The sequence below is a fragment of the Trichosurus vulpecula genome, chromosome 6 (genome assembly GCF_011100635.1).
Source record: "Trichosurus vulpecula isolate mTriVul1 chromosome 6, mTriVul1.pri, whole genome shotgun sequence".
NCBI classification, from domain to species: Eukaryota; Metazoa; Chordata; class Mammalia; order Diprotodontia; family Phalangeridae; genus Trichosurus; species Trichosurus vulpecula.
The window spans coordinates 81,050,943-81,063,594 of NC_050578.1; the positions used below are offsets into that span (position 1 = coordinate 81,050,943).

The 12,652-nt window shown below is 37.0% G+C and overlaps 1 protein-coding gene across 1 annotated transcript in view; it reads left to right on the forward strand.

Moving 5' to 3' along the window:
• The first annotated feature begins 1,422 nt into the window (after positions 1–1,422).
• Positions 1,423–12,652, forward strand: part of ANKRD17 (ankyrin repeat domain 17) — a 111,962-nt gene continuing 100,732 nt past the window's right edge. The window contains exon 1 of the mRNA XM_036764975.1: positions 1,423–1,476. Coding sequence (XP_036620870.1) covers positions 1,423–1,476 — 54 coding nt within the window. The remainder of the gene's footprint in view (positions 1,477–12,652) is intronic.

Here is a 12,652-nt window from a genome sequence, read left to right on the forward strand (position 1 = left end):
GGATAAACTGCTTGGTGGGCCACCGTTCAGACCACCATTTTGGCTGGAAGTTGGATTGTCCAAATTCAGAGGAAGGAGATACAAATGCAAAGGATAAGGTCAGCAAAAGGTGATAGGGAATTTTTAGGAAGAAGTACTTTGAGATGGGGTAAGAAATTTTTATTAAATTTTAAAATTTCCTTTAGGATTTATTTTGATTACTTCTAAACCCTCATTTATGTGGTTTCCTCTCATGTTGAGGAGTCATGCTGCATTTTCAGCTTTCCAGGACAGAGAACACTTGCATGGTGTTGCCTCTGATGGCAGATGGACGGGCAAATGGAGACAAGCCTTTGTTCAGAGTCTCCTGTCATTTTCCGAAGTAGGTGGAATTCTGCTTCTGGCTGGGCTGTCCCTAGACTTTTGCAGGCCGGCGTCCTTTTGGCCAGCGTTTCTTGCTCTCCTCCCCATCCTCCCTTCTTCTCACAGGGGTTCACGGCCAAACAACCAGTGGCCAAATCGGGTGTTTCCAAAATCGGTGAGCCTGCACTGTGGAATTACTCTGTGAACATCGCTCCAGGTTTCATTTCAAAAATACGTTAATACGTTTCCATAAATTGTAAGGTGAAATTTAGCGATGGGCTCTTTCCACATAGAGTTGAGGAGGGCAGATTGTAGGGCAGGCGCCCCCTCTCCTTTCCTATTACCCAGCACTGGCTTCTCCTTCTCCCTCCTGTTTAGACGGGGAGCTCTCTGAGGGCAGGGGCTGTGGTTGCCGTCTCCCCAATCCCCAGGGCTTAGCACTGCGCCGGGCACATAGTAGGCATTCAATCAGTGTTTATTAACTGACAAATTGGGAGTCAGGGTAAATGGAAGCCTGTCAGGCACTTTATTTTTCTACCTAAAAAGCGCTCTAAAAGGAGTACCGTGTGTGTGTTCGTGTTCACTTGTAGCCGTGCCCCCATCATGTGCATACCCGGCCCTGGTGTTTGAGCCAGGGCCGCAACGTGTCGCCCGCACGCTGCCGCTTTCCTAGGACCCTCCTGGTGTCCGCACTCGCTTCCTCGGCGGAGCCGGTGGTGCCCGGGGCTCTGCAAGGGCTGCCAGCCCTTTGGTTCAGCCCCGGCTCGGTAGAGTCTAGAGCATTTTGAGAAAGAAGAGAACTCACTGATCTCGGCCGGAGCCGAATAAAAGAAGCTCTTTTGTCCCCGGAGTTGACTTAACTGAAGTTCTTTCTGAATAGAGCGCTGTGTGTTTAAAAGAAGAGCCCGCCCCGCGTCCCCCGCTCTCTTGGTAGATGCCGGAGGCCCGAGCTGCCACCGCCGGCGCTGCCCCGCCGAATGGAACATTCCATTTCCTGTTCCCTGGCTGCTGACACAGGAGTGTTCCTGCTGGCAGTGATCTAATCATAGTGCAGTAAGAAACATGGCAGTTTGATAAAACATGGTGGAGACAGCGGCTGAAATGGAAGCATATGTTCTAGAAGACATTCTGGAGGTAGGGCTAGGCTGGCGAATTGAGATGAAGGCAAAGCCGTAACAAAGAGAGCTTAGAAGATGGACTTTAAAAAACCAGATTGACCAGCTTAGAGCAAGAAGAAAGAGAACTTAGGCATAAAGCAAGAGTCAGGTCTTGTTATCTGTAAAATGTACCATTGCTGATTTCTCAGATCACTGAGTGAATGTGCAGTGAATGTTAAGTGTTTTGTGTGAGTTTGGGGTGTTGCAAAAGGGGAGGGGAACTCTTAATAAAAAAATTTCATATTTTCATATACTGTTGACCTTTAGGTTAACTTACTAACCTACAGAAGTGCGTCTACAAAGCAGCAGTGTGTATAGTATCATATATGTTGCAAAATTTATCTAGACCTAAAGTTGTTTTATAGTTAAATATTAAAAACAGCTAGCTATTTATGATTGATAAAATAAGCTGCTATTTCATTCCAGTTACTTAAGTTAGCCAGTACACCTTTGTCTAAAAATAAGAAAATACGTTTTTGAAGCCGATCCTAGTCAGTTTAAAGCTTTTAAATGATTTAAATTCATCAAGAAACATTTTGAAATCTTTTTTTGGGGGGGGGGGGCCTCTCTTGAACAGTTAGTTGTAAGTTGTACTATCCTGTTTAGTCACCAGAATATTTTATCAAAATCATCTTTTCTTCCCCTCTCCTCTCCTTTTGAGAACCTATTTTACATTTTTCATCTATGAAATTGTGAATGGGGTTAGGCTTTCTGCATAGTTTACATGATCAAGTTATTCTATGTGTTTAAATCCCATTTTTATCTGCAGTGAAATTCTTTTCTTTATATTGTCCCTTAAAGAAAAAAAGACTGGTGATGTTTATTTTTCTTCATAGCTAGTATTAAACTAATTTTTGTGATTACCATTCTGCTGCCCTGAGATAAATTTATTTCTTTGGGGGTGGAAGGTTACAAAAGGAAGGAAGGCAGGCTGGATTGATGGGGGAGAAAAAAGAGGATGCGCATTATCAAGGGCTGCATGATCAATGAGCATTTTCTGGAGTCCCTCAGTAAGTGCTTGGAGCTGACATTGCAGTAAGATCCTTATGGTTGCTCTGCAGAATGAAAACTGATTCCATTGTATTACTTATCTCCTTACAGACATTTCCCAGCACCCTCCCCTCATCTCCATAAAGCTGTTGTTTGTTTCTAATAGAATTTGATTTTCTCTTATTCTCTGTTTCTTTCTGACTCTGCTTTCCTCATCCACTCTTACTGAATTTCTTTAGAAAGGGGAATAGTTAAACTCTCTGCTTACAGATAGGTGAAAAGATCCCCATTGGGCGTGTTCACTGAGCAAATTTCAGTGGCAGAGTTTAGAAAATACAATTCATTATAAAAATCTAGTAGCACACATGAATGTATTTAAGAAGTTTTTAAGGGCATACTTTTGAAGTTACTATCAACATTTTTATCAGTTTTTTATAATTAATAGTTTAAAGTTTTAGTATGTTAATTTCATTGAACTACATTGCTTATTATTTTCCCAAGTTTATTTTTCAGTATTGTTAGTCTTGTGCATTTGAAGTACAGATTTTTGAGTTATTCTTAACTGTCGTTTAGTCATTTTTTTCATTAAAATTTTAAACATTCATGTGATAATTACTTGTAATTCAATTGGGTACTATCAGACATTAGTGATTATCTTAATTTTTCTGTTTCAATTAATGGATTTCCTTCATATATGTGTATATCTGTATATGTCTATATATATCTTTGTATCAAAGAATTTTAAGTAATTTCTTATTACTCTACTTAACTATTTGTTTCATAATTGTCTCTCATTTAATTGAATGTTTCATGGTTGAGATACTGAATGTAAAATTTCTGTAAAAGTTAGGAAGTTTATTTTTTTTTCTAAAATCTGTAAATAATTATGGTAGTTCACAGTGCAAAGAGAACAAGCCAATCATTATCTAGACCTTTTTTTGGGCCAGAGTACTAGTTAGTTAAAAGTGTATCTCATACAATAAGTAAACAAATTTGAATATTAGCTCTTAAGACATTAAGAGCTGAAATTTTTTTCTTGACATAAGTCTTCAATAATACATAATAATAATGGCTAGCATTTTATATTGTGTCTTGAAGTTAGTAAAGTGCTCAACAGGCATTAGTTTATTTGATCCCCACAACAACCTTGTGTGGGAACCCAGGTCTTCCTGACACCAGGTCCAGTCCTCTATTATTGTACCACCTAATTGTCTAGTGAACAGTGAAACATTCGTTACCAGGGAAGTCTCTTTTTAGTTTGGGGAATGAGGGTGAAGGAGATATCCTAACATTTGTCTTCACCAGTTTTTGACTTTTTAATTTGATATTTTTTGTTATAGTATGCTTTTAAAAATTCACTTAACATGTGGTTAATATTGCCTTGATAACTGCCTATATAAAGTTGTTCTAATTTTATTTATGGAATTTCATAGAAAAATTATTCTTCCCAAAGATAACTTTTTATTTTTTGAAGATTAATTTTATTTTTCAGATAAGATTTCCCACTCTACTTTTCCTCCATCCATCCTGGACAGCTGTCCCTTATAATAGATCTGCCCAACCTGGGTGACCCACAGGCTGCTTACAGCACACCAAAGGATTTCCTCTACAATTTCGAGGGCTGCCCAAAATCCTTTGGCAGGCCCACTGTATAATAAAATGAGAAAAAAGAAAAAAGAAGTTCTGTAAAACTACACGTCTATCAAAAAAGTCTGACATTGTAAGCCTTACCCTATACCTAGAGTCCCCTACATCTTGAAAGAGGGTGAGAGAGGTGATTAAAGGTTGATTTTAGTGACAGTTTTTGTTTTTGTTAAAGCATTCTAGACAATTTAAAAGCTGTATATAAATATTTAATGAATATTCTTGGAACTAGTTATAATACAATTTACATTTTAAAACAGCATTTGGCTTTTTAAAAAAATTTTATTTTCAGTTCCAAATTATCCTATTCTTCTCTGCCATCCATTGAGAAGATGAGAAAAACAAAACCCATTACAAATATGCACAACCCAAATTCCCACATCAACCATGTTCAAAAAAAATTAAAGGAAAAGAATATGCTGTGATCTGCACTCAGTTCATCTCTTGTTTCTCTGGAGCTGGACAGCATGTTTTATTATGAGGTCTTTGGAATTGTAGGCAGTCACCATTCATTGTATTGGTGAGAGTTAGTGATATTTTATAACTTTTTATAATTTTCGTAATTATTGTTGCTGTACAAATTGTTCTCCTAACTTAGCTTTGCACCACTTCATACAAGTCTTCCCCACCTTTTTTCTGAAACTATTTCTTAAAGCACCATCACATTCATATGCCTTAACTTGCTCAACCACTCCATAGTTGATGAGCATCCCCTCAGTTTCCATTCTTTACCACCACAAAGAGCTGCTATAAATATTTTTGTATATATGGGTCCCTTTCTTCTTTCTTTGATCTCTTTGGGGTATAGACCTAGTATTGGTATCGCTGGGCATATGCAGTTTAATAGTTTTTGGGGCAGAGATCCAAATTGCTTTCCAGAATGACTGGACCAGTTCAGAACTCCACCAATAGTGTACTTGCTTATTATTTTAAAAGCCTTGCATTGTACCTTTAACATATACAAGAAACTTTTAGACAATATGTATTTGACAGCCTTATAGTAGAACTCTTTGGAATAGTTGAAAGAACACTAGATGTAAAGGCAGAAGATTTGGAGAGCTAAGTCACTTTGATATTCCTTGAGTTTTTTTTCCTTTAGGGTTATTTATCAATTTGCTTATAACAATTTCTTCCCCTCCAAATCAAATGAGAAATAGCATTTAAAAATTAGAATAAGAAAATGAGGATTGTACATGAAGCTGCTCTGTTATGTACAACTTTTTGAAAAGTATTAATTCTACAAATTGTAAAGCTTTTGTTCTTTATCTGCCTTAAAAAAAAGCTTCAGTGATACTCCTTTATTTTTCTTCTTTTTTAGCCTCAGTTTCCTCATCTCTAATCACCACTGATACACCACTCATGAATACCTGTATAAGTACTGTATAAATGTTTATTTGACTTTTACTAGCACTTAGTTCTTTGTGGTCATAGGCTCATAGATGTAGACCTAAAAGGTGCCTTAGAGATCATTTAGTCTAGTTCCATAGTGAAGTAGTGAAGGAAGTCCTTAGGGATTGGGATTTGGCCAAGGTCATGCAAAGTAAGTAGCAGTGGAAGGATTCAAACCCATCTGTGACTCTAAGTTCAGTGCTTTTTTCCATTTTTGCCAGTCCAGTAAATTACACAGTTATCTGCAGTGCATAAATAATACTATATGTAATTTTATTCTCTAAAATCTTAGTTAATAAGTAGAAAAATGAGTTGCCTATGATTCCCTATTTCCTGTTTTCTTGGATGCTAGTACTAACATGGGAAGTTGTCAAGACAGCGGGAAGAGGGAATAAAGATTCAGATAGCTAACATGTAAAATCAGTAATTTGAATATAAAACTATATGAGATACAATATTCTCTCTTGGCTCTCCTACCTGTCTGACTACTTATCAGGCATTTTTGCTGGCCCATCATCCATGTCCAGCATTCCTGTGACTTACTCCATACTCTCTCTCATTATGACCAGTTAGCTTATAAGCTCTTGTGGGTTTATTTATCACATCTGTGTATAGTGGGCCTAGTATCCAACATTTCAAACTGGATGTCCCAGAAGCATTTAAAACTCTGCCAGTTCAAAACAGAAGCTTGATGTTTCTGTTGAAACATCATCCTTTTCTAGTCTTTTAGGTTCTAAACTCCTTACTGGCCCTCACCCTGCATAGCCAGTTGGCTTCTGTATCTTGCTGATTTTTACTTCCGAAATACTTCTCACACCCATCCCCTTCTATTTACTCACACGATCAACACCTTAGTTCAGGCCCTCAATCATCTCGTGCCTGGGCTACTGCAGTTATCTCCATGCTTAAAGTCTCCTGATTCCAGGGTGTCCTGCACACTGCTGAACTGTTGATTTCCCTTAAGTGCATATCTGACCATGTCCCTCTCTTACTTGCTAAACAGTATTGGCTCCTTATTGCTTCTAGACTGAATATGAACTCCTAAGCTTTGAAAGGCCTTACCCTCCCAATCTTTATGACTTTATGCTGACCCCCCCCATGTCTGCTATGCATTCCTTTGTCTTTACCTCGTAGAATTCCTCTCTTGTTTCCACCCTTAGCTCAAGCACCACCTTCTACTTTACTGATTTCCTCCCAATTGCTAGTGCCCTCTCTCCCAAACTACTTTGTGTTTATTTTGTATTTAGTCTGTATATTCCCTCATAGTATAGAAGCTTCTTTTGTGTAGTGTTTCATTTGTGTTTGTATTCCCAGTGCCTGGCACATAGTAGGTCTTTAATATGTGATTGTTGATTGATAAAGTTCTTAATGTCTTTTCAACAAACATATTTCAGAATTTTCTAGGCCTTTCCTGAGAAGTGACTGTATTGTAAATATTCAAATTTCTTATTACTAAGACCTACAAATGTTTTCCTTTATTTTATATGGTGTTTTAAATTTGAAAAAGCCTTAAATTATTCTAGTGTTCCCTTTCAGGGATATGTATCTTATTAGTTTTGAATTTTTGCATGCGTAAGAAGAGACCATGAAGACCCTTGGTGCTACTTGTGTTCCTGCATTGTACCTTGATGGAAGTACAAGTTAGTGATAATATAATATCCTAATTCCAACATTCTATCATTCTCATGGCACTAAATTAAATATTAGCAGCTCTCTTTCTGTTTGACCTGGTTGGGTGAAGCTGAGACAGAGAGAGAGAGAATGTTATTGTTCTCTATTGGTAACAGGTAGGAGGTGCACTGTGTTTGGAGTCAGAAGGCCTTGGTGTGGACCTCTTTGAACCCTTTAGCCTCTCTGGGTCTCCATCTATAATATGAGGGCCTATCTGTGTCTCCTCATACTACCCCATCATTTTTTATAGTTTCTAAACCAGGAGCCTTTACTTTGAAGTTAGAATAATAATAGAAATACAAGCACTCTCTGTCCCTCCCAGCTCTAAGCCCAGTTTCTGAGGATAGTGGGCTCAAACTGAACATGGTTTTCACATGACATTTGCCTACCAAGTTCATTCTGAATACAGCATAGCCACTTTGGAGTCCATTCTCTCAGGTCCCCGATTGTGTATGGCTGACCACAAAGTCATGCTCCCAGATGGGCCTAGTTTTCAAAGCTTCTTCACTTAAAACAGAAAGAAGAACAATGCTGGTAGTTAACTTCACTAAATAGTGGGCAGCCCCCTTTGCCCTCATTGTTCTCCAGGGGATGATAGACTTCAAAAATTTTTTCCTTCATACAATTCTGTATTTTTGTTAACTGGTAAAAATCTCCTGTACAAGTAATTTAGTACAGAAATGTCAAACTTGCAGCTTGCCCATCTTGATTAAAATGTAATTCAGGAAATGTTTAACCAACAAATAAATAAAAATGCCCCGAAAGTTAACGTGTAGGCAGCGGGATCTGTTTCTATTTGAGTTTGACACCACTGTTCTAGTAAAGTGTTTTGGTAGCCATAAGATAGGGTGGTTTGGCTGTTCTTAACTGTTGAGTTTCTCATGCCTAGCATTAATGATGATTGTGGTGGTGGTGATGGTTTTGGGGGATGATGCATTGGAAGATTATATCAACATTTATCCAGTACATAAACGGCTGAAAACTTGAACAAAGATAAAAAAAAATGTGGAAAGGAATAAAGATTTTCTTATTTAGCAATTGAAAATAACAGTGAAAAAGATCAAGGTGATACAAGGAGTCAAAGAATAAAATAAACTGGCTTGAGAAGTAAGAATCCCTTGAAAGTGAATGTGAAAAATTTCTTTCGATCTGTATAGTACCCAGAAGTTGAGCACAATGATATAGTGTAAGTTAGATCAAAGGAGAAAGAGAAAGCAAAGGAGGGGACTGGAAATCTGTAGAGCCGATAAGATCTGTTTGGCTCAAACTCATTTCATATGAATGACTAGAAGTTTACTCCTTTTAGAATCTGCCTTAATGGGAGGCATCCAACCTGTTTTCCAAAGATGAGAACATTAGTGACCAGTTTTATTTTTCCCCATTTTGATGTAAACAACCTTTTTATGAATGTTTACTTTATAACTTAATATAAAATTGCTCCTGACCTTATTCTAATTAGGGGAACAGCATGTATATATAGAGAGACCAATCACAAAATAAATAGGTATTTTTGGGAAGGAGGGCACTAGTAGGGGATCAAGAAAGACTTTTTTCAGAAGGTGGTACTCAAGTTGAGTCTTAAAGGAAACCTGGGATTCCAAGACAGAGGTGAGCATTGCATCCCAGGCACTGGAGTGTGGGGGTGGAAGGGCAGAACAGCCAGAGTAAATGCATGGAGACTGGAGGTGGAACAGCATTTGTGAAACAGGAGGTAGATTCATGTGGTGTGTTTGGAGGAGAGTATTGTGTCCCAAAGTCTGGAATCATAAGAAGTAAGGGGCTAGGTAGTAAAGATTTTTCTTTCAAATGCTGAATAGAAGAGTTTAATTTTATTTTAGAGGTGATAGGGAGCACTGGAGTTTTGAGAGAGAGACAGACAGAGACAGAGACAGTACAGACATGGTCACACCTGTCCTTTAGAAGATAAAATCAGGTCAGTGGTTCTGTGAAGAACAGATTGGAATGGGGAGAGGCTTTAGACAGGGAGGCAGTTGCAGTAGTCCACGTGAGAGGTGATGAGTGCAGTCACCCTGGATGGTAGTAACAGTTTGAATAGGAGATTATGGAGATTAAAAAAATGAGAGTTTCTAGTAATTAACTGAATATCTGTTGATGTCTGAGAAGTCAAAGGTTTGATGACCCTGATTGTGGACCTAAGTAGTGATTAGAAGGAGGTTCCTGTTCTTGATATTAAAAGCAAAGTTGGGATGATGAGGTGTGGGTTGGAGTTGTTTTGTATGTGTTTAGTTCAAGTTTTTGAACCTTCTAATAGTCAGATCATGATTGGGAGAGCCTTGGATAGATGTGCATGTGTGCGCATATATATATATATATATATATGTATATGTATGTATGTATCTTCTCTGGGAGTCTGCTGCATACAAATTCACACAGTGCAAAACTTAGGAAAACTGGGGGGTATGGGTATAAAGGATGGTTTGTGATGGATTAGGTAATCAGCTGAATGGACTGTAATAGTAAGAGGCTTTGATTCAGTTCTGCATTTTTGCATAAAATCTAAAATAAACCAAACTGTACTGGAAACACTAGGGCATTTTGGAATATGGAATATTTGGTATGTTGGAATAGAAAGCTATTCTCAATTTAAAACATGCCAGCAACACTACAATGTTAAGAAAAATTGATTTAAACATGGCATGCATATTTCAGGAAGCCAGTTTAAGCCCATTATGATTCTGCCTAGCTTTAAAATTCGATATCCTAACAGCTTCTAAATAAAATAGGCAGTGAAACCAAAACATCTTATTTGATATATACAGACTACATTAAGCTACGTGCCATTGTTGAAAAAACACATTAAATAGCTTGTTCCTCTTTCCTTGTCATTTAGTATCATTAAAGAATGCAAAGATATACATCATGAAATCAAAGCTGAATGGGAAAACCATGTTTAAATCTATTACCTGTGTAATAATAATAACAAAGGTTTACCATATTCCTCTCTCTTCCCTGACAAAAAACTTAAACTGACACATCAAAAAATTCTGACATGATAATCTAGTGTTCCACATCTGTTATCCCTTCAAGGAATGGGGGAAATTTTCTTTTTTTGGGACCAAGTTTGTTCATTTGGTTTTGATTATTTTGTTGTTACAGAAACTTCCCATTATTGTTGTAATTACTATGTGTATTATTTTCCTGTTTCTGTTAGCTTTGTTTTATATAATTTTTTATTATTTATATCATTATATCATTCATGTTCTTTGTTTCCTACAAAATTCTGTTACATTCATGTACCACATCTTTGTTTAGCCATTTCCCAGTTGATGGGCACTTACCCTAGCCATTTGCCATATAAGATAATACACTACCAAAAATGTCTTTCATTGGAGTGAAGGAGCAGGAAGATAAATTAGGAGTTTTTGAAGGCAGGTTAAGAATGACATTGATATTTTGAAGGGAGAAAATGGCTGTTTTTTGTTAATGCAAATTTCTATCCATAGATATCCACATTATTAGCTTTTGTTAGCTATATCTATATATAGAGGTATGAATATATAGTTTTATAACCTACTAAGTGGGACAGAGTATAGTCACTTAATTTGCATAATTCCAGATTTCCTTTCCAGAACAGTCTGATCAGTTCCACTAATAAATCAGTGGTTTGCTCATAACCCTTACAACATGAACTGAAACTTAAAAGTTTTTTTGATTTGCATTTCTTTTAGCTCATTCTTTTCATATGGTGGATTTCAAGGATTTGTCTCTGTCTGTGAAAAGTACCTCTTTTTTTATGCTGACATTTTTGAGTTTTTGGTGTGGCTTTCTATCTTCTATCTGCTTCTAGGATAAAATCCAAATTCTGCTATTTAGCTTTTTAAAGTGCTTTAAAACCTTTATAACCCCTCCTGCATTCTGCAATCTAGAAAAACCATTTTCTTTTTGATACAACAACCCCATTCTGTGTTTTTATGCTAGCTATCCCACTTGCCTGGAGTAGACTGACCTGATTCCTGAGCTTTCTCTAAGACACGGGTTACCTGCAAGAAGCCTTTCCTGTTCAGTGCTAGTGTGGCCTGCCCCTCCCTTTTCAAAGTACTTTTTTGGAAAAAAAACAAACTACTTTTTAGTAGTGTACTGGAGGGAGCATTGGAGTCAGGAAAACCTGAGTTCAAAATTTACCAAGTGTGTGACCCTGGACAAGTCATTTACCCTCTATCTGCCTTATAAATATGTATTATATATAAAAATGTGGATAACATACCTCTCTGGGGTGTTGATCAAATGAGGTAATAATTGTACATGTTAACTATTGTTGTTAATAATGGTCTATTGTACACTTTCAGAGCACTCTAAAAACTGGAGAAACAAAAACTAACAATGTTATTAATAAAACAGTTTCCTTGGTATAAAAGTGACATTTCTTAGGACTGTTTCTATCTGAATTTTCCAGAAGATGGGAAAACTAAGAGTAGCAGTGGTATTCATATTTTATTTCATTTGTTTTCTTAGAGTCAGAATTAATACCCCATTTCAAAGAGGGGGAGGGTGTTAAGACTTGAGGTTAGGTGACTTTCACAGCTAGTGTCAGAGATGAGATTCGAGCCCATTCCAGGTCCAGTGCTTTATCCATGTAGCCTCTCTTTTGTCATAAAGAAAATCCTTAGAGTCTCACATGACTTTATTTCCGTGGTCTTGTGCCATTCTGGAAATTATTTTTAAACCCCCCCCCCCCCCAATTTCTCAAAAAAGGCACGTTCAAGGGAATTGCCTGTTCATGGATCAGCATTATTGTGATAGTCCATTTTCACATCCAGTAGAAGGCTCTGTAGATGTGTTTAAAATATATTATGTATTACTATGTGTGAATAGCTTAATAATAAATAAAATAGCTTAATAGTAGTTACTGAATTCACTGTGATACCCAGCCTAGAAATTGTCTTTGCAAAGACAATTGATGACAGATTAAGAAGTAGGTATTGTGAGGGGAGAAAATGAATGACTATGACCTTTTTTTTTAAGGGGAGGGAAAGCCCCAGTCTAAGTCAGAAGACTTGACTGAACCTAAAAGCCTAAAACTACACTAAGACTGTGTGTTAAAAATGGCAACCAATATTGTAGCCATTGACTGCTGAAGTTATTTCTGCTTTTTTTTAAAGTCACCAATGCTTTCTAGAGATGTATATTTCATTGCATTTGTGTAAATTTGTAAAGTGCAAAAAAAAAAAAGTAAAAGCAAAAAGTACTGTTCTAATTTTTGTGTGTGATTTTATTACTGCGTATCTTTTGAGAGATACTTCTAAATTGCTTTTCAGACTTTGGACAGCAGTGCCTATTTTTTCATAGTCTCTCCAGCAATTGTCGGGTTTTTTTTTTTTTTTTTTTTTTGCTGTCTTTGCCAGTCTGGTGTGTTTAAGAGTTCAGGTTATTTCGATTTGCATTTCTCTTATTTGTGGTTAAATAACTTATACATTTTGTTGTGCAAACAAATGCAAGTT